This window comes from Neolamprologus multifasciatus, chromosome 8 (genome assembly GCF_963576455.1).
Source record: "Neolamprologus multifasciatus chromosome 8, fNeoMul1.2, whole genome shotgun sequence".
NCBI lineage: Eukaryota > Metazoa > Chordata > Actinopteri > Cichliformes > Cichlidae > Neolamprologus > Neolamprologus multifasciatus.
Window position 1 is genome coordinate 7,133,062 of NC_140446.1, and position 22,048 is coordinate 7,155,109.

General features: G+C 41.6%; 3 protein-coding genes across 16 annotated transcripts in view; 2 read left to right on the top strand and 1 right to left on the bottom strand.

The window, feature by feature from the left end:
* The window catches only part of tanc2b (tetratricopeptide repeat, ankyrin repeat and coiled-coil containing 2b), a 169,652-nt gene extending 162,998 nt beyond the window's left edge, over positions 1-6,654 (top strand). For all 14 annotated transcript variants that reach the window (XM_085171043.1, XM_085171034.1, XM_085171039.1 and 11 more), the window contains 3 exons: positions 1,787-1,933; positions 2,095-2,195; positions 2,357-6,654. In XM_085171043.1, coding sequence (XP_085027169.1) covers positions 1,787-1,933; positions 2,095-2,195; positions 2,357-4,427 — 2,319 coding nt within the window. In that variant the 3' untranslated portion in view covers positions 4,428-6,654. The remainder of the gene's footprint in view (positions 1-1,786; positions 1,934-2,094; positions 2,196-2,356) is intronic.
* Positions 6,655-6,708: 54 nt separating this feature from the next.
* On the bottom strand, positions 6,709-12,285 carry g6pc3 (glucose-6-phosphatase catalytic subunit 3). Its single transcript, XM_085171065.1, has 6 exons — positions 12,063-12,285; positions 10,399-10,505; positions 10,202-10,292; positions 9,966-10,084; positions 7,738-7,879; positions 6,709-7,629 (listed from the first exon to the last, which is right to left on the bottom strand). The coding sequence occupies exons 1-6, from the start codon at positions 12,278-12,280 to the stop codon at positions 7,287-7,289; spliced, it is 1,020 nt and encodes a 339-aa protein (XP_085027191.1). The 5' UTR covers positions 12,281-12,285; the 3' UTR covers positions 6,709-7,286.
* Positions 12,286-12,657: 372 nt separating this feature from the next.
* Positions 12,658-21,943, top strand: lsm12b (LSM12 homolog b). Its single transcript, XM_085171067.1, has 5 exons — positions 12,658-12,792; positions 15,440-15,573; positions 16,195-16,304; positions 18,633-18,759; positions 21,304-21,943. Exons 1-5 carry the CDS (start codon positions 12,666-12,668, stop codon positions 21,394-21,396), a joined length of 591 nt encoding a protein of 196 aa, XP_085027193.1. The 5' UTR covers positions 12,658-12,665; the 3' UTR covers positions 21,397-21,943.
* The last annotated feature ends 105 nt before the right edge of the window (positions 21,944-22,048 follow it).

Below are 22,048 nucleotides of genomic sequence, written 5' to 3' on the forward strand. Positions count from 1 at the left end.
ACCACAGATGTCAGAGCCACAGGTCTGTAGTCATTTAGTCCAGTGATCCTAGGTTTCTTGGGGACAGGGATTATGGTAGAGGACTTGAAGCAGGCAGGCACATGACATGCCTGCAGTGAGGAGTTGAAAATGCCAGAAAACACTGGGGCCAGCTCGTTTGCACAGTGTCTGAGGGTGGCAGGAGACACGCCGTCTGGGCCAGGAGCTTTTCGAGCATTCAGACTCTCAAACTGCTTCCTCACATCTGCTTCATGAATATGAAGAGTTGTGGTGGGAGGAGGTGGGGTGAAATCCTCCTTGGTGTCGGGTGTCCAGGGAGGTGTTGTAGGTGAAGTGTTTGATGGTGGTGATGGCTCTATGGAGGGGGGAGAGGTGGGGGAATGAGTGTCCAAAGTGTCTGTATTGTTGGGGCCGTTGGAGGCTTGTCAAAACGGCAGTAAAAGTCGTTAAGCGTGTTGGCCAAGAGCAAGTCATCAGTGGAGTGGTGGGTTTTAGGCTTGTAGTTGGTGATATTCCTAAAACTTTTCCACACAGAGGCAGAGTCATTTTCTGAGATCTGCTGCTGCATCTTCTCAGAGTGCTGATGTTTAGCAATGTCCACTTCTTTAGTGAACACGTGCGAAGCTCCTCCACAGCCTCGTTGCTCCACAGTTTTTTAGTCCTCACAACAGGTTTGGAGAGCTTCAGCCTCTGTCTGTACGCGGGGATCAGGTGGATCATGACGTGGCCAGAAAGTCCAAGTGAAGCGCGGGGCACTGCACGATAGGCCCCGCTGATCGTGCTGTAACAGTGGTCTAATGTCCTCTCCTCTCTGGTCGGGCATTTAATATACTGCTTGTATTTGGGAAGCTCTTGGCTCAGATTGGCTTTGTTAAAGTCCCCAAGAGCAATAATGAGAGAGTCCGGGAATGTCCGCTCCATGTGCAGTATCTGCTCTGCGAGTGCGCACTGAGCTGCCTGCACATCCGCATCTGGCGGGATGTAAACAGCGGCCAAGATGAATGAAGCAAACTCCCGCGGAGAATAAAACGGTTTGCAGTGAATAAAAAGGTATTCCAGAGAGGAAGAGCAGTGCCGAGCAATCACTGTTACATCTGTGCACCAGCCACTATTAATGTAGAAGCAGACACCTCCACCTGTGGTCTTACCAGAGAGAGAAGCCTGCCGGTCCGCGTGCAGCAGATGAATTAGATGAGATTAGATTAGATTAGATGTGTTAGCACATGATTCTCCTTATGGGGACCTGATATGTTTAATATGCTGCAGAGAATATACCACAGAAGAAGCGTATAGTGCAGCTTTTATTTTGGAAAGACCATTTCTCTGTTATAAACTGTCTTTTCCAAAGATGAGTGATTTCTTGATCAGATAGATTTATTTATTTTTTTATTCTTTTGTTGTTTCAGCAACATTAAATTTAAAAACTACTTTTGAGTTCAAATATATATTTATAATTTTAATAAATGACAAATTAAAAAGGCATGAACATTTTTTTTGTATCGAAAAAATATCGAACCGTGACACCAAAGTATCGAACCGAACCGTGAATTTTGTGTATCATTGCACCCCTAATATATATGTATATGTATGTATGTATGTATGTATATATATGTATATGTATGTATGTATATGTATGTATATATATATATATGTATGTATGTATACATATGTATATATATATATGTATGTGTGTGTGAATATACATATATATATGTATATGTGTGTGTGTGTATATTATCATATATGAAGGATAAGCCAGATGTATCTTTTTGTATTTGTCCAACAGAAGGGGAAGGTGAAGGAGGCTGCACAGCGTTATCAGTACGCTCTCAAAAAGTTTCCACGCGAAGGCTTCAGCGAGGACCTTAAGACATTCAGGGAACTCAAAGTATCGCTCTTCCTCAACCTGTCCCGATGTCGAAGGAAAATGAACGTAAGTCAGCAGAAAAGCAGCAACCGTGAAAAACACTAAATTGTTAAAACTGAAGGATGTTACTAAATCCTTTGATGGTTAATGATACTATTGGCCACATGTCAATTTCTCTCACTGTTCTGTAGTGTTCATTATTCTTCTCCTGTGCTTAATCTCTCCAGGACTTTGGGATGGCTGAGGAATTTGCTACTAAAGCGCTCGAACTGAAACCAAAATCTTATGAGGCGTACTACGCCAGGGCACGCGCCAAGCGTAGCAGCAGGTACACTCATTTTATCCTTGTACAGATCAGAAGAATGCTTTCCTTTTTCCCTACCCCTTTCTCCGTGGTCTTCCTTTTTAAAGGATCTCTATATTCTTCCCCCGGATTTTACAGTTTTGCGTAATTTACTTTGTTTATTTATTTATTTTCTATTATTTTAGACAATTTCCTGAAGCCTTAGAGGACCTGAATGAAGCCATAAAGCAGTGCCCCAATAACAGAGAAATCCAGCGGCTGCTCCAGAGGGTGGAAGAGGAATGCCACCAACTTAACCAGGAGGAGCACCAGCAGCAGGACCTGGAGCTGGAGCCTCCTCCCTCACCCCCTCCTACACCTCCCCCAGAAGAGGAGGAGTCCCTGTCTCTGTCCATGCCTCTTCCCCCTCCACCAGAGCCCCGTCTGGAAGACATGGAGCCCGTACAGGACTTGTTTGAGGATGAGGACTACCTGGAGCAGGAGCTGGAAGCCATGTCGATGGGTCTGCCCCCACCCGAGTCCCTCTCAAATCCCTCCAGCCTTCCTATAATTCAGAGTCCACCCCTCTCCCCCACACATCCAGATCAGATTTACTTGGCTGGAGGCTCACCCATGGGCCAGCCCTATGAATACCACCCCACTTCTTCCTCCATGTCCTCCCCAACTCGGGGCTCCTACCAGCCCACGTCACCCTCCCTCTCTCCAACACATCAGAACTCCCATTACAGACACAGTCCCCCTCACACCTCCCCAGTACACCAGCCATCCTACCGCTTCAGCCCACCTCCTATGGGTACCGGGGGTCAGGGGATGGATCACCAGAGCCCACCGCCTTCCCCTTTACGTCGGGCTGCTCAGTATAGAGCCAGTCCACCGTTAGAAAGTGTTTGTCTGTACAGGTCTCAGTCTGGGTCACCTGTGCGCTATCAGACAGAGCAGCTTCCTGGAAGACCCAAATCTCCCCTCTCCAAGATGAGCAGCCAACGTTCTTTCCAGCTGAGTTCGCAGCCCTCTTTATCCTCGCAACACCACCAAGCCCAAGGCCTCCGTCTGCAGCCTTCCATAGCCCAAATAGTCCGCACAAACCAGCCCAGCAACGTAATGGGAAATAGTAGTTATGGTGGCCAGATGGGCCACTCCATGGGTGGTCGCTATCAAGGGGGTTCAGTGGACGTAGAGAGCCGCTTGGTGTACCAGCCTTCACTGGATGGACGGTCAATGTCCCAAGTCCAGGCCAGCCTCAGTTCTGGGGCCCTCTGTCAGCACGGCGGCCGAGGAGGGGTTATGGAGTCGAGCCTGTTGAAGGATGAGCTACCCCAGCGCCCCTCCTCTGCCTACCGCGCCAGCAGTGGGGGCCCGGGGGGCATCCGTTACAGCCAGACACCTCAGATAAGCCGCAGCCAGTCAGCCGCCTACTACCCAGTCTCTGAACACGTTCTTGAGCGTGCCAATGCTATGCCCCCCTGCCAGCTGGGCTCTCCCGAGATCCCCCATATGGTTAGACGCCCTGTGAGTGCCAATACTACTGAAATGAAGCAGCACGTGCCCACCCCTAGGCCTCTCATCCATTCTCAGAGTGTAGGCCTTCGATTCTCACCTTCCAGCAACAACATCTCAACTGGATCCACCTCGAATTTAGCCCCGGGTTTCAGGCCTTCCTCTTCCATTCAGCAGATGGAGATTCCCTTACAAGCCACATACGAGCGCACCTGTGATGACATCTCTCCCATCTCTCCCTCCCAGGGTGGTGGGGGGTTGTATCAGGGAGAGACCACTCGCTCCCGCAATACGCCTTTTATGGGGATCATAGACAAGACGGCTCGGACTCAGCAGTACCTGCATCAGCCCTCACGGTCCAGGGCAATGACATCTATGGACTCTGCCATCAGCCCCACCTCCCCCGGTCAGCTGGTCCAGCAAGGTTCCACCTACAGTCCCCCCGCCTCACTGGGTAATATCGCCTACTACAACAAGACCAACAACGCCCAAAACGGACACCTGTTAGAAGAGGATTACTACTCCCAGACTCAGCCCCCCTCTCTGGGAAAGCTGGCCAATGGCTCCCGTGGCAGTGGGGACATCCTGGAACGGGTCAGCCAGGTGCCCACCTACCCAGACGTGAAGGTGGCGAGGACTCTGCCCGTGGCACAGGCCTACCAGGACAACATGTACCGACAGCTCTCGCGTGACTCCCGGACCCAAGGCCCCACCTCCCCCATCAAACCAAAGAGACCATTTGTGGAGTCGAATGTGTGATGGCCTGTCTGTGATTGGATGGTTGGACTGGGCTTGTTAGTGGAACTGAGAAAGTAAAAAATATTTAGCTCGACAGAAGATGTGACGGGGTGTGTGTGTGTCATGGACGAACTCATCTCAACGAACTCACTAGAGAAAGAAAACCACAAAGCCAACAAACACACTTTAGGGTATTAGACATTATCTTATATGAAAAACATAACGGTGAGAAGTGATTCTTTCAATATCATAATCTGCAAACAGGTAGGATAACAGGAGGATCGCAAGTTCTAATCTAAATCAGAGACATGTGGCACATTGTCCCCACGTGTGACCACATCAGGTGGGACTCCAAGAGTGAAAGTACTACCCATCGGACTCTACTTGTGGACTCTGTATCCATCTTCTGTTCTTTCAAAGTGTGCTCTTAACCAAGGTTGCTAGTAGGCTCTATTCTATGTAATACAATATTATATGTTCAATACTGTACATTGCTCAGAAAATACAAATGGCTCAACAACTCAGTACTTAGAGAAAAATGACAATATTTATAATTAAGTTATATATTGTACATAAAAAGAAAACAAAACATAGTTTGCATTTTGAATTTTATTCTGTTAACCCTGCCTCTGTGTCACACCGCAAGTCATACGGATGTGGAAAACCGACCGGTGGACAAGGGACACAGACAAACTTTGACTGATGAAGTTACCTCTGTTGTGTCAAAATAAAAAGAATTTTGCTATAATATAATGCAAGCGAATGTGTCAACCTGCAGATTATTTTTTTGATAGATTAGTTAGAAAATGATAAAGTTATCATTCCCACTTCCCCAGCAACATCTTCACAACATATTTTGCTCTATCAGCAAACCAAAAGAGTTTAAGGAGAAAGCAGAAGAGCAACAAATCTTCCCCCTCTTTTAAATGATATCAGTCGATAATCACAGTAATTAAATATGTATTGTCTGTCAGGCAATAATAGCAAATTATTTTGGCTGCAACTCGTCTTTCACTCAGTTGGGTGCTTTTATCAAATGGCAGAAAAATAAAAATCAAAGTTTGCCTCTGTCCCGCCTCCGTGTGAGCGATGGTGGAAAGTACTCAGCGACTAAAAGCAAGCAAATGCATACACAACCACTGTTACCAACCTTTCCCTTTCTTCTGCATTGTTTTTATGATTTCTTTTAAATCATAATGCATTTTTATTCAGCCACTTCTGCACTAAAATGCCTGACAAGGTCTTAACTAAGGGTGCACTTTATGTATTTTACTTACTTTGTGGTTACGATTGTTACATTAGGAGTAAGTGAAAGTGGGCGTGGGATCCGTCAGATCGCCGATCAGTGCTAACCAGACTACGACAGACACTTATGTGAATTGCAATGCAGTGGTGAGTGACAATGTTCAGAATCTGGGATGATATATAGACTTTCTAGCACAAGAGGTATGTATTGGCTCAGATATTTCACTCTGTCCAGTTCAGGTTTGTTAAGATAGTTTGTCTGTTTAGAGAGGCAAATCATATTTAAGTAACTCCACCTCATAAATATATATTCCTCTAACGCTAAATCACTGGTTTTGACACCATGTCCACTGGCACACGTCTTCTAAAGAAATCGAACCTACTGCAACAACAAAAGACTGAGATTTCAGTATCCAGGAGCTCTGTAATTTGGAGTTTGAGTCATAGAGATGATGAATAATGAAAATATTGAAGTAATTTATATATGTGGGAATGATTATAGACTATTTGTCTGTAACATTTTATTTTGGATGTCTGATAAAGAATAAATGGAGACAGTTGTCCTCAGTTTCACCTGCTACTGGAGAGAAGCCCTACTTAACTTTACAGAAATGAAGGTATAAACTGTATTATACTTAATTTAAACAGGACTTTTTAAGTTGAGGTTATTTGAGGGTGTATGGTTTCAAGCTGTGTATATTAGTTCGCTGTAAGTAGTCTGATGCATGTTCTATTCTTTCCATGACCTCAAGCAGAAACATGTATAGCAGTGTCTCTGGTGTGTGTGTGGTACAACGTTTGGATTAAGATGAGGAGACTGCTATCCCCCGAACTTATCCTTGTCATTTTCCTTCAACCACGCCAGACAAAAAAGTTCTTTTTATTTTATTTTAACATATTTGCTTGCTGAGCAGAGTTCTCTTGTCTGTAAATGTGAGCTTTCAGATCGCTGTGAAGTTTAATTAAAAACAATAAAAAAGAATGTGTTTTTATCTCATGATAACTGATTGTAATCTGTACAGTCGAACATATGTATTGGGAAAAAAAGGAGAACATATTTATAAATGGTTACCAACTGAAACACGCCCTGCATGTCGATCATTTATTTTTTACTGATTAGGGAATAACATAGGAATGTAGTTTTCAAGTTTTTCGGTCACAAAGCAGTAACACAAAACTGAGCATCAGACATCTGCGCAATGTTCAAATTCTTTGCCTTTCACTAGTCGCAAATCTGACATTTTAAACCTCGGTAACAATCTTTGACTCGTAAAGATTCAAACAACACAAAATGCACATAAAGTTGCACTTTTCCCAATAAAGTCGATATTTAGCAAAAATACTGTAGTATTTACAACACTTATGATTGCACTAGATTCACTAGAGACATACTTTACGCCACAATGTCTCAATACCGGCACTTTTAAAATCATCAAATAAAAGGAAAAACACAGGTCACAGACTGGATAAAAGGCCATTGTTTAGTGAATTTTAAGACGTGAAAATTAAACTTAACCCATACCCATCAAAATGGTTCTGAAACGCAGCAAACATTAAATGTGTTTATACAAACTCTGAAGGAAACTCCAGTTTTGGGAGGTGTTTAAGGCGCACATCATGTGTGGAGGAACTCTTCTAGTCTTTCTTTTTTTTGAATGTTAATAGGTGTACCAGCCCAGGCACAAGTACCATAACGATCAGAGGCACTAGGACGAATTTGACAAAGAACAGGCTGTAGAAAAGGCTCTGTGGTTGGACCGGGAGCGGTAGACGATTCACGTGGTAAAGACCCATGGATGATACAGCCATAGACAAAGCTCTGGGAGCCCAAGGTAGAGACCATCCACCAGGCTTCCAGTACTGTGCCAGCCCCAAACCCAACAGAGCCCCACAGTCTCGGGTGAGAGAGGAGAATGGGGCTGTGTCCAAACGAATCCATTCTGCATGGCTGCACCATTTCTTGGCCAAAGCAATAGACCTGTTGAATCAAAAACATGACCGGTCATGGAAGTAAGTCCCTTTATATTATCACAATATATACTGATCAGACTCACTGATTAAACATTAATGTAATAGAATAACTCACCAGGAGAGGTCAATTCCCAGCTGCTTTAATCCAGCATGGAGCATCAGAGCTCCGAACAGCAGCCCGAAGCTTAAACTAAAGAAGAACAGCAGGGGGCGACCTTCTGGTACTCTGCAGCTCAGGACAATCCCCAGAATGAAACCTGACAAGAGCATTTCATCAGATTAAGCTGCACACATGGGAAAACTACCCTATGGGTCTGACAAATCCAATTATGAAATTCTTTTTTGGGAACTACAAAAATCCTGTAGAATTGCACGGATAGTTGATAGCAAGCAGCTCAAAAACCAGCACAAGTGATGATGGAGTGCACTAGTTCTACATCTGTGTTAGAAATATTAACACTGAATAATGTTTTGGAGCAACCGATGCTTTGATCCAGAGGACAGGTGTTTTAGGAGGGGCATCAATCATTTCAGCAAATCACATTCTGCAGCACAGCTGCATATTTACACAATCTAGGTCTTAAACATGCTTGCCTGTAATCCATTAGAGCAAGGGTGTCCAAACTCCGGCCCGCGGGCCAACTGCGGCCCGCGATCCATTTTTAATTGGCCCGCAAGTAATTTTATAAATAGAATCGAATATGGCTGCACTTCAACTTTTGCTTGAGTGTATTGCACTTCTTAGTTTTAACACCAGGGGGAGCTACTGTCGATCGAGGCAGTTGCTCCACCAAAAAGGACAATCACAGAAGAAATTTAGCCCAAGTTAGTTACTAAACATGGCAGAACCAAAGAAGCGAAAGGTAGAAAGTGAATGCAGAAAATTTCAGACACGGTGGGAGAGTGAATATTTCTTCAAAGAATTCAAGGGGAAGTGTGTCTGTTTGATCTGCACTGAAATTATGGCAGTTATGAAAGAGTATAATGTACGACGTCATTATGAAACCAAACATCAGGCCTATGCATCCTACACTGGTGCTGAGCGAGAGCAGAAATTAAAGCAAAGGGTATCTCTCCTGCGGGGTCAGCAACAGTAATTTTTTCGTGCTCAAAAGGTCCAAGAAAAGGCTCCAATAGCCAGCTATGAGGTCGCCCAACTCATCGCAAGACATGGAAAGCCTTTTTCAGATGGAGACCTCATAAAACACGGCCTCGTTAAAGTCACCGAAATAATGCGCCCGTCAACAACGTCAGCATGTCCAGAAATCCAGTTGTTGAAGACTTGTCAGCCAACATTACACTGCAACTGTCTGATAAAGCTGTGCTTTTGATCTTTACTCCATCGCATGCGATGAGAGCACTGATGCCACAGACACCGCACAGCTGCTATTTTTTTGCGGGGAGTGGACGAGCACTTTAGGTGAGTAAAAAATATATTCCACAGTACCCGTGTGTTAATGTGCAGGTACACATGCTTCAAATATCAATAATGCGCATCAATTCTGTCACTACCCTGCTTTTGCACACCACTTTCTTATATGCGCTGTGCACTGCCCACGTACACGCAAAGTCAGCTGATCTCATCTGATGCAGATTTGCTCCTTGATCAAGTGACATTTGTTTGGATTTTTGGCACGAATGGCGATCACCGCGGCTGGATGTCCCGATTTACATACCCAGCGCAGCTGATACTCACCAGAATAATTTACTAAAATTATATGCACTCCTGTTATTAAGTCCAGTTCAGTCTGTTAATGTTGATAACGGTTTCAAACGAACGTTAATAGGTGTGTTGCTAAGCCTAATAACTTAAATAACAAACTTGAAATGTGTCCGTCCCATTTTCCCCTTTATTGTTTTTTCTCTGTGCTGTAAATCTTCTGTCTAAGAAGAAATCTGAGGCTGCTGTTCTGAGAATGAGCTACCAAAGCTTTTTCTGAATAAATCAATAAAGATCCATTTATGGAAAGCTGTGATGAAGGCAGTTTTGTCTTCAATTATATTCAACAATATAATATATTTGACCACTTGTAAGTGATTTTTCTAACTTTAATACACTAAAGTTAAGGTTATATACCTAATTTCTAGTAAGTGGCCCAGCCCCTCCTATATTTTTATGTATGTGGCCCTCAGTGAAAAAAGTTTGGACACCCCTGCATAAGAGTCAGTGAAAATATTTAGTGTATTTTGAATTTAAACCTGTATGATTTGCAGCTGTGATCATATATCAAACAAAAATGGCTTTTACACTTTGAAGATCACTGCATTTGGCTTTTAATATACTTTTTATAAAGTGCCCCGCCTTTTTCAGAAATATGATTTTTGCATAATATGTATTCAGACCTGTAATGGAGCCAGCAACGACCTGATGAGGAAAGTGTGCGAGGATAAAGATCCTGGAGATTCCAACTGCAACAAGCATCACCACATAGAGGACGTAGGGAGCAGCTGATAAGAGAACACTCCGGATTCAGAAAAGGAGAGATTTGTTTAAAAGTAGTTCCAATGTGCAGCAGTTTTGTGCATTTTTAGAGCCAAATCAGCATACTGCACTGGATTTAGCTTAAACAGGGACGTACCTGTGAGAACGGGAGTACAGAAAGGACCCCAGCGAGGACACAATGACCCACCAGACTGCTGCTGTCACCATCGCATGTCCAGACGGACTGCCTGAGAAACAGATGCCAACTTTGGACTTGGAGATCTGAATGTTTAATGATTTAAGGACATTGGCTATGACTCAAACACAGTCTATTTTTCTAAGACAACTTCTAACCTGGGCCTGTTTCACAGGTGGACGGAAACTGGTGAATTTTCGGTTGCTTATTGACAAAAAGACGCGATTCACCGATCCACCAGAATGGCCTCTCTCCAAACAGCAACCTGATTAAAAACAAATATAATATATAAATACATTTACACATACCCCAAATAACACAAATACATTCAAGGTCATGGCTTCACTATATTTTACTACATTTAATGTTTTTTTTTTTACTTGTTGAATCTAAGACATTTTTTTTTCTCCAAAAACCTCTACATATTTACTCTTCATTCTTCTTTGTACTGCAACAAGCATCACCACATAGAGGACGTAGGGAGCAGCTGATAAGAGGTGGGGTGGCTGTACCTCAGGTGGTAGAGCAGGTCATCTACTGATCGGAAGGTTGGTGGTTCGATTCCTGGCTTCCCCTAGTCTGCATGCCAAATATCCTTGGGCAAGATACTAACCCCAAATTGCTCTCCGATGCATCCATCGGAGTATGAATGTGTGTGAATGTTAGCTATAAAGCACTTAGAAAGATGTGCTTGTGCGAATGGGTCTGAATGGGTGAATGCACAAGTTGTGTACAGCGCTTTGAGTGCTCAGATGAGTAGAAAAGCGCTATATAAGAACCAGTCCATTTACTTTACTGGATCTTATTTAGTTCAAAGTTCCTTACTGTATTATATTTGGCTCCATCAACACTCGCAGAAAATAATTAATGTAATCAGAAATATCTAAATCAAAATAATATGTGGCTTTTAAAAATCTATATTATGTCCATAGTAGTTTAGTTGTATTGTTTCTCTCCTTGGTACATTTGTAATGTCTTTTGTATTTTTTCCTTTTTTTTCCTTAATAATTGTTGAGGATTTGGGGCTTCATTTTTTTTCTATGCATGTTCCTCTGTCTTTTGCATGTTTTCCTTAAATTTATCTTGTTTTATTTCAAGTTGTTAATGGTATAATGTAAATGCATTTATTATAATGAAAAAAATGTATTTTGTAATAACATTGTAACAACAATGTTATTAGTATGCAGGTTCGCACCAAAGTATATTTCAGATCTTGAGGTCCTCAGCTAAGGCTGCTCTGGCCACCCCATAATCTCAGCTGGAAACCAAATGTGTTCAGGCTTTTTCTGTCAGGACACCCTTTCTCTGGTACAATCTGCCTGAGGAGATTTAGCTCATTATCATCTTTCCTATCTCGCCTTGTGAAACATTTTATAACTTTGTAATTATCCACCCATATTGTTGCTTTCCTAAAAATTAATCCGTTGACAATTTTGGTCACATTTATGTTATATGGTCACTTCTTGTTTTTAATTTCCGTTTCTTTTCGTTACTTTTCTTGTAACACTCCAGGCTGTTTGTGGGGAAAATTCCATTGAACTGGTCCCAAAGGTTCCGCTCATTTCTGTTTCACGTCGGACTAATACAGGGTTGTACTACTTTGCTGTACCGGAAGCAAAGACTAAACTAAAATTACTTTTATTTGTTTAAACTGGAAAAAATGAATATGTGTAGGTGGTCTTGAATATATAATTAACAATTTTAATGTGAAAAAAAGTTATGTATGTAATGTAGCAACATGCTAGCATGAGACATACAACCGTAAGTGTAAAAACTAAGTTGGACGGGAATATTCAAATCGTGCTTCATTAAAATGCCTTACCATTTCAACACTAAGTTCAACCACTCCGATATAGCTGCCATCCAAAGCACCGCTACCCCAGCTCTCCTGTTGATGAAATAAGTAAAAGGAAAGACGAGCAAAAAGGCTGCTTTAGGGTCTCCCATATGAGTGACCGTTAGCCAGAATTTCTCCTGAGTCTTCGTCCTCTGCTGGAGACCTTCGGCCATCCAGACGCCTTGGGTATAAATCTCCTCCATTCCTTTCCGCCTTCTCCCAGTACAAACACTTTGATATGTAGATGGATATCTAAAGACAGCCCTTTATTTGATGTGTTACAATGAATTCCACAGTACTGCTCTACATCCGGTAGGGGCGGGACACATCGGAAGGCGGTTCAATGGGAAACAAAGCGACATCCTTCGTCGAAGAGAGAAGTTGTATTCGTAGTAGTTCTGCAGTTGAAGACCTTAGTTAGTGATTCAATGACACAACTTTACTTAAACTAGATCTGATTTGGCAGGAATTATAATTCATCACATTAGAAGGAACGATCGACGTACTTTTGTTACGCTCAGGTTTCGTCTCCATACGACATCGCGTCGCTTTACGTAAAGCAGGCGCTCCGGTTTCCTGGCGGAGAAGATGGCGGCTCCTGGACCCGGGGAGTATTTTAGCGTCGGGAGCCATGTCGCATGCGTCACATGCTTGGGCCAACGTCTGCAAGGAGAAGTTGTCGCGTTTGACTACCAGTCCAAGATGTTAACTCTGAGTATCCTTTTGTTTGTTTCGAGCTGCGGATGGAGGGGTTGCTGGCCTGCCTGGCTGCAAGGGCCTGTAGGGTAACCGAAATGTGGCAAATAGTGATCCGCGCAGGCGTAATTGGTGCTAGCAGAAGCACACACGTTTGCCCGTTTTATATATTTTCTTGTTTCAGATAGCACCTCATCTATCTTCTGTCTGTATAAGCCTTTAGTTGGGGTTGCCTGGTAATTTCTTGGCCTCTCGTTAGCCGCTCTAGCGGCGCATGTGTTTTGAATCCACTCATTGTATTGCCAGCCCTCAACATGGATCACTATCTGGCAACGAATCCTCGTAAGGCATCATGGCTGTGTGCTCTCAGCAGGCACAACCGTTGCTAGTTAGCGAGCTAACTGATACTGGGAGAGTCTCGCGTGTTGATGGTCCACATATTGACCTCACATGGTTGGTGGTGCCATCAGCCGGAGATGCTCACGATTATTTGTACAAGTTAGAGATTAAGTGGTTTCCGAGTCCACGCTACACAATCAGGGTGCTTTTAGCATGTTAGCATGCTAGATTTCGGTCAACCCCACACTGCAGCTACTGGCTAGCTCAATTAACGGGTTTGGCGTTCTCAAGCTTAACAGCTGGGCTGTAAATATTGTGTGATTGTGCCACAGTTCATTTTAACATGAGTCATTTGGGTGTGAGTAATAACTTACTTACTAACACTAGTTTGCTGGCGAACATGTCTACACCCATCAGTGTGAGTGAATGAGTGAGTGAGCGAATGTGCATCTTATCATGTTCCTTTATCTCTGATCACCGAGTTAATTGCACAGACTCGAGAGGTTATCGTGTAGTTATCATCATTGTGGCCAAACTTTGAGGTGATTAAATCAAACGAAGAGTGGGGAGCGCTTAGAGCTGATAGTCAAGGTCTTTCTAAGTGTTAGTTTAACACTAAAAACACTTTGTGACGTTATCTGAGCTGTAGAAACGCCTCGACACCTACTTTCAGCTCTACAATGTGTGATAATGACTAGTTATAAACGTGTAAGTGTGCTCAATAGTCATACAGTATTGTATGTATTTCTGCTTTACCCTTTGAACGACCCCCAAAACGTGACTAATCGAAGTAATATGTTCACATGCTAAGTTTGAATGCAAGGCCTGTGTAAAACCAAATGACTTTTCTTATGTATTTATCGACTTTCAGACAGTCGTTTCCAATGTATTTATTGCAAGAATTCGGTTTATTCATCAACAGAAGTCATAACTTAAGTTGTTTTTTTTAATAATTTGTTTTTTTATGGATCAGTTTGCCAAAAAACATATACCGCTCAGTTAGATCTAATGTTCATAAATGGTGTGCCTTGGGATTTGGTGAGATCCATCTATTATTTAAGCAGCTGCACTAGAACTTAATGAGTTGAATTCATATTTGCTAAATTAGCGGACTTCTAAGGTCCCGAAAGATGGTGAGGAAAACAGGACAGTGGATCACTGTATTTTGTGAACCAGAGAGTGGGCAATCCCCTGCCTATACAAAAGACTATCTGTGAATAACAGTAGTATCTTTCAAGACAAGTTGACTAATCTTAACATTATTCCAAGATGGGATACTTAAACCCACACTCGATTTGAATTAGAGGCAGACAGTTTGTTGGAATATCTGTGGAGGGAAACTATATGGCAGTAGAACTTACTGCAAAGTGCAAAAGGGCCATTTTGCTACAGGCGTGCTATCATAAGTGTATAGTCAAAAGAAGAATTGATTGCATGGAGGACGTTCTATGCAGATGTGAATTCATGTGTGCCATGAAATGTTGGTTTGCTCTTAGGTGCACAAAACATTTGAAAACTGCTGCTGTGATATAGAACCCAGAGCAAAACAAAAATCAGACTAGTTCTTATGTTACGCTTGAGTTCCCAAGTCAGCAGTTTACTGTTTAAGTAAAATTTCCTGAGAGTTGTTATAACTAGTTACTGTACAGTGAGAGGAAACTTTACGTGTTATGACTTAAATAAATAACAAACAGGCAGCGTTAAAGCCCAAACAATGTGTGTATTTCCGGTCAGTCATAGAGCAAGCCAGTCCTGTATTAAGTAGTAATAATAATAACACTTGGTTACAGACTTGGTTACAATAAGCTTCACAATCAGTAATCAGCAAGAGAAGGTAAAATGGTAACAGCAGCAAGTAAACACTGAAAAACTTGGATAAACTTGATATGACGGGTAATAAATCAATCAATCCAGTAATAATAAATTAAAGTGGAGTGGTGATTAAAGCAATTTCACTCGCTAAAAGCCGTTATGGTAAGTTGTAGATACTGGGTTTGCTGACCTCGTTATGGCTGCTTCGTGACTGTGGATCAGTACATGTTTTTTTTGCAGTTTTTCCTCTCATAACACATTTTAGCCGTCTCCATTCATTCATTCTTTCATTCATTCATAGATGCTACAGGTGGCAGCAATGCTTTCGATAGTCCCATGCTGTAACTGGCACTACCTTTCACTGTCAGTGTTTGTCAGCCAGTGTTCTCTGAATAATGAGCTTCTCTGTGCAGAAAACCAATGTCCCAAGTTCTTCAAGGGGACAGATAATAGTCATTTTTGTTCTGTCATTCACTGTCACAAAGTTGTTTGCCTTGACCTAAGTGCCTTCATAGAATGTGCTTCCTCCAGTGGTAAGCCAAACCTCAACGACGTCATCCTGATCAACTTAGCCTATGTTTCTGATGTGGACATTATAAATGACCGCACTGAGACTCCACCCCCTCTAGCATCACTGAATGTTAGCAAGGTAAGTCCAGTAATTTATTTTATTTTTATACCATTTATTGGTTTTTATGCCTCGGTTTACATCAAGCGCGGTGGGTGTCAGGCGCTGTTGGTGAATGGGCCAGGATATCTCCTAACTTTACAATGAGGATGGCCTGAATGCTCCAAAAATACTTGGCCCTCAGTGAAATGCTGTATTCTTTTGGCCAAAATGCATTTGCCGTTTCGGCAGCGTTTTGAAGAGGCTGTGAAATGGGGCTGGCATCGTCAGTAGGTCTAGAAATAGACTTCTGAGGATTGAGACCCTGATTTGGAAAATTGGAACGCAGCAGAAATAAAAGTCAGTGTTTATAGATTCCCCCCCCACTTAAATAAAGTAAGGCCAAACTGAGCCCTGTGAATAAATGGAGACATGTCGAGGGTGTTTAAATGCTGAGATATAAACACTGCCTCTGTAATCCTATGCGGGAAAGTGAAATGTACTTTTATATAAACCAAGTTCACTGCTGTACCTAAAATCACAATTGGAACCTGGAAGTTAAAAGAATAAGCTGTTCTTGTTTCAGACCAAAATATTTGATGTGCCTAAAGAAAAAAAATGAAATTAAAAAAAATGCTGTGTGTTCTGTTTTAATCTTTACAGCTTGCCAATCGAGCACGGACAGAAAAAGAGGACAAGCTGTCCCAAGCCTATGCAATCAGTGCTGGGGTTTCTGTGGAGGGCCAACAGCTATTCCAGACTATTCACAAAACGTAAGAACTTTATGCTACTGTTCATTCACTTCACAGGTCAGATGGGGGTAAATGTTCACCTGATCGGGTCAAATTTCTCACTGCATACTATATATATCATTGACCACTAATTTGTGAGTATTTTATGCCACTAGTGGCTTAAATCGCTTAAAGATCTTCATGATTCAATCAAAATCAATGGAAGGACACTCACTGACCATCTTGAATCCTACAAAGAGATTATAACAACAAAGACTTTTAATGTCATGTCAAAAAGGGAAGTAAAATATTCAAAAGAAAACAGTTCAGCAGAATCATGCTGCTTATTTAGAAAACAGAAAGCAATGACATCTTTTTTTTTTTTCCCTTTAAAAAAGCTGACTTTGAAAGTTTGAAATGTGAACTAATATAATTTTGTCTGTAGCCATGTTAAAAATGAAAAATTCACAGTGTACACATCTGTACATTGTGCAGATGTGTACACAACAGTGAAAACAAACCAGTCAACTTGCTGTTTGAAGTATTAGATTGAATTTTAAATACATAGATATTTATTTCCCATTGCCAAAACTTTCAGGGATTTTCTTGAGATAGTTTAATAACCTCACAGTTGCATCAGAGCAAAGCTCTTGCCAGCATTCGGATACAGTTATGACCATATTTATTTGGACAGAGTGGACAATGACAACTTTCATTTTTGCTTCAAGTTACATTTATATTACTGGTGTATAACTCTTGGCTTTCCCAAAAAGTTGATCCTGTTCATCTGGACTCGTTTTTAGTGGGAGAAACATTTCACCACTCATCCAGGTGACTTCTTCAGTGTCAGCTGACTGCAGGTCTCCCCAACCTTATAAACAGTATATTTGCACAGTGACTGAAATACTAATGATCAAGGAACTGACCTCACAGCCCATTGTTCCTTCAGTGGGTTAGTTTCAGTCTGATCACAGTTTTTTATAAATGAAGCAGGTAAAAAGTCTGGTGATCATCGTGGCTTTAGAGTTTGGAAGCTGTTTCTGTGAATCTACGATATGTAATCAAAGGAGCTGTCAATGCAGGCCAGAGAGACGTGTCTGAGAGATCATAGACTCTAGATTACAGTGCAGCAATGACTAGTTGTCTGTGGGCTCTTCACTTGTCTGAGTCCATAACGGTGTTTAATGCCCTGCTTTAGGCTGCAGAGTCAAATCTCGATCTTTGTAATTGTAATGGGGACAGATGGATGCTTTGCTGGGCTTGGCAATTTAAAAAATAAGAAGAAGCCTTTAACAGTGGTAGATGATCACAGGATCCTTTCTATAGTCAATAAGAAACACCCCCATCATATGTCCATCATAAAGAGAATACTCTGTGACAAGCTGCAAAATGGCGATCGTTGATCAGTCACAAGGTCAGGTTAGTGGGAAGAAGGAACAAAAAAAGGGGGAAAAGCCAGACCTGTTTAGAAACGGCATTCTTTGGATAGTCAAATGCAGCTAGGTTGACTGGAAAGAGCTTTACAATGCAAATTGAGACTTACTGAGAATGCACTACAAAAACAAAGCGAAGGTTGTTGGAAGGCAGAGATGTTGAATTTCAACAATAACCTGATCTTAACCCACTCGAGCAAGAATTTCCTTCAGTTGTGTGATAAAGGAAAAGGAATGCAAAGTATTAAACCCAGTCATTGAAGTCTGAGATTTAGGAGAAACTCAGGATCAATATTAATGGGGAAAAAGTACTTGGCGACTAAAAGATTAAAAATAGTTTTATTTAAAAGTGGTTGATATTTGTAAAGCTTTCATATTTTTGTGCAACCTGTTGAAATAAAGCTCTAATCTGTAAATTAACACCGAAATATATTTTCATCTTGTTCCATTTGAGCTGATTCATGAAGATGAATGCGCCTCTTGATAATTTAACTTTTACACTTTGTGACATGAAGGAATCAGGCTGAAGTTTCAGATATCTGATCCAGTCATGTTTTAGCCCTGAATCAGACTGTAATTGGATACCTGTCTGAGCCTTTTCCTTCTTCTTTAGTCAAAGGTCATATTTTGAATAAAACGGTCATGTTTGTTGCAGCTCACATAGTTTTCGATTTAAGATGTTTTCAAAAACACAGGAGACCAGATGCCCCACAGAACTGTTCACTCAGAAACGTGAAACATGTCCATTGTTGGCTCTGGTTTCACTTTCAAGTCGTTAACTCTCCGTATGACAAATGTGCTGCTTGTTTAACCTGCATAAAATGTTTTCCTTAGAAACAGAGCTATAGATGTCATAAACACTAGTATGAAATTTGCAGAAAGAAAACAAAAAAGCATTTTCAGCTGTGGCTAAAAGGTCATTTTCTTTTCTTTACAGCATCAAAGACTGTAAATGGCAGGAGAAGAACATTATTGTGATGGACGACGTCATAATCTCACCGCCTTACCAGGTTGAGAACTGCAAAGGCAAAGAGGGAAGCGCTTTAAGTCATGTACGCAAAATAGTAAGTACTACTACACTTTCTATTTTCACCTTTTCACATGTGTAACTGTTTATTTCATGATGACTTTGTCTTCAGCTTTTGTTTTTACTTGATTAGGGGGGGAAGGAGATTCCAAAGTGACATTTTCAGACTTGATTTTCTTTCTCTTTTTTGTGTGTGAGCATGTGCTCATCTCCACATGCTTGCAAGTTTGGATTAATCTAATAAATCCGCAAATCCCTCGACCTCTGTTACTTCACCTTTGTCCGTGATGAGTGCCCCATATGCTGCATTTTAACAACAGTTTTTCGAGGTTGTATGCAAATGTGATCGCTGTGCTCTGTGTTGAATGTTCTGTTCTTGGTAGCATGCATCACTAATTCCCTGAAGGCATGTAATCGTTCTTATTGAATGAGTTCAGTTCCACTCTTAGCCTCTTCCTCGCTGACGATTTGATCGCTTTTCTAGGAAAATTCAAGTCTGTAAATCTGCTGTCTTGTTTTTGGGCACAGACAGAAAACGGTGTAAATGGAAAGTGCAAATGTTCCCCCGATTAGACGCTTTCGCCCCTCTTTTTTCCCCCCACCCAACGCAGTGTAAGACTTCCACATTCAAGTGTATACATTAGGTGTGTGTCTGTCACATAAAGCTGCTCAATCGTTACAAACTATTATCAGGATTATTTAGCACAGTCATTCATAAAATTAAGAGTCTCATCTCGAAGGGGGATGACCAGTGAATAAGCTGCAGGTCAATTGCTGGAGGGAGGTGGGGACAGACAGGGATGGGGACCTTGGATCACCTGCATGGCAGCAACAGGGTGAGCGATGGAGCGCTTAAGCTGACTGCCAGCTGTTAGGCACTAGGGCTGCCACGATTAGTCGACTAGTCACGATGACTGATTTAATAGTCGACGCGTCGTTTGAAGCTTCGTAAGATCCCAAAAGACGCAGGAATAAGTAGTAGGATTTAAGAGTGTAATAACGGACTGAAACAGAAGATGGCAGCACTGCATGTACAGGGATGCCAGCTGCCCTTAAACCCCGAAGAAGAAGAAGCTGTGTCCCAGAATTCATAGCGCGGCCCAGTGCAGTAGTCAATAATGGCGGCAGCTAGTTAGTGTTAATATTACTCTTATTATTCTTTTTGAGTCACAAAATAAACGTTTAACATATTTTCAGGCGAACATATGTTAAAATATGTTTAAAAAAATATGTCAGCTGTGTAAACTTCAAATATCTGCTCAGTTTATCAAGACACCACATATTTTCAGAAGCGCTCTGACGTGGGTAACAGACGTCTCACCAGCTCGATAGCGAGCCGGGGTTCAAGGCTCACTAGAGCCGGCGAGAACACCGGACTCCCGGCAAATCGTTTTCAAACCCACCGCTGTCTTTCGCTACTCAGGTTAAACATGATATATTAGTCACTTGGATAACTTAAAAATGTTATTGTTTGGCTTTTTTTTTTTTTAGTATTTTATTTGTTCCTGAGTAAATCGGTTTGGCTGAGATTAAAGTTATAGTTTTTACACAGCTGAATAAATGTCAAGCAGACAACTGATTATCAGAAGTGTGAGATGCTTGAGAGTATACTCCGGTGTCCTGTTATATTTTAGATAGCAAGTAGCAGACGGCTGAGTTTATTAAACTCCACCAAAACAATCTGCAAATTTCAGTAAAATTTAATAAACTATCATCTTGTTTTTATTTTTAGTTAGCACATACCTTAAACACTTCAAGCTGTAACCTAATGATAGTTATATAAGAGCAGATGCTGCTGGTGCAATAAGCTGTACGTTTTACGCCCAATGGATGCATGATCTGATTAGTCTAGATCTATTAGGCACCACAGAAAGCGAACTGTTGTGAGACACCCTGAGCAATCAAGAGAACCACTAATAGCACTTTACACAGGTTCATATATGGAGACTTTGAGTTTAACTTTTGGTAAAAAAAAAAAAAAACAGTTAAAGTGGGGGGGGGGTCTCTGGCTTTCGGTCCTCCTCTGTGCAGAAATCGCATGTATTTTTGTGCCATGGAGCTGAGAGCAGCTTCTGAAATATGCCAAAGTCATTGGTGTTGCATTCGGTGGCCTCAGGCCTCATTCTCTAGTTTTTATACACCCATTCCCAGCACACTCCAAAACTTGACACTTTGTTGATGGGTACCAGATGGTCATGGCTAAACACGATTTGAATTGAGCAAGACCACATTCATTTAGCTATTAACTTTAGCTATGGTCCGAGTGAGGGGAACTTAAAGATAAGCATGTGTTTGGGGGGCCGTAACAGTAATTCGTCATAAGACTTGCTTTTTATATTTGGAAAATGTTTGTTGAGCTTCTCGGAGCCGGTGACTTGTTTTGTTTCACGTCAGTTGTAACTCAATTTTGTTGTTATTCCTATCTTTGGTTTTTCCAGGCTAAACAAGTTCAGATTTGTCTCGTTTCTGTCAATTCGGTGTCTCTATGTTCTATCTGTAAACCATAGCTGGTTCAAGTCTCACCATAGTAATTTTATCTATTAATAATGTTTTATTTGTTGTTTTTGCTTTACCCTCACAGGTTGAGAAACATTTTAGAGACGTGGAAAGTCAGAAGTCCATGCAACGTTCACAAGCACAGCAAACACAGAAGGACTCCACTTTATCTTCTTGAGTTGGCGGTGCGGGTCGGCCGGAGAAGGCGACGCGGGTGGTTTTGTTCCCACTGCCAGACAAAGTCGGCATTCCTTCTCCACAGTCGGAGACCACCAGGAGGAGCGCTGAGGGCCCTGGATCCCGAAGATCAAAATACCATTAAATGAAAAAGACAAAAAAAGAAAGAGGAAAGATTAAATCTTAAATTAGACTTTATAAAGAATAATTTAAACATGAACCATAAACCAACCATAGTTTCCTTAACTAACTTGTCTCATTCTGCCCCCACTCCTCCCCTCTTGTCCTTGAAGCCTTTTCTTTTTCCCGCCCTCCTTCCTTTGCCTTCAGTTCCATTTCAAAAAAGAGAAAACTAGAGCAGTCAGAAAGGCTTGTTAGCTTTATTTTCTGTCATTGTTTCCTTTCTCTTCTTTTTTTTTTCTTTTTTTTTTTTGCTGTATCCATGTTCTACTGTCTGTATTTTCTGTATTTTAAACAAAATGTGACTTGAAATGCCACACTTTAAAGGACATTTTCTAAAATAAAAGTAACAAAAATTCTGACTGTAATACCGTAATTTTCAACGACTTTTTTTGAGAGCAACTTTTTTTGTTTTATTTTTTGCCAGAGTGCTGTCTTTTTCTTGTCTTAACCCTGATTCTATATGACATCCT

Excerpts from the sequence above, each read along its gene's own strand:
- g6pc3 (XM_085171065.1), bottom strand. The coding sequence starts at position 12,280 with ATGGAGGAGATTTATACCCAAGGCGTCTGGATGGCCGAAGGTCTCCAG. Across the intron at positions 10,293-10,398 it reads CACCTGTGAAACAGGCCCAG|GCAGTCCGTCTGGACATGCG; the intron begins GTTAGAAGTTGT and ends TCTGTTTCTCAG. Across the intron at positions 10,085-10,201 it reads CTGTACTCCCGTTCTCACAG|TGTTCTCTTATCAGCTGCTC; the intron begins GTACGTCCCTGT and ends CTGAATCCGGAG.
- lsm12b (XM_085171067.1), top strand. The coding sequence starts at position 12,666 with ATGGCGGCTCCTGGACCCGGGGAGTATTTTAGCGTCGGGAGCCATGTC. Across the intron at positions 12,793-15,439 it reads GTCCAAGATGTTAACTCTGA|AATGTGCTTCCTCCAGTGGT; the intron begins GTATCCTTTTGT and ends GTGCCTTCATAG. Across the intron at positions 18,760-21,303 it reads TAAGTCATGTACGCAAAATA|GTTGAGAAACATTTTAGAGA; the intron begins GTAAGTACTACT and ends TTACCCTCACAG.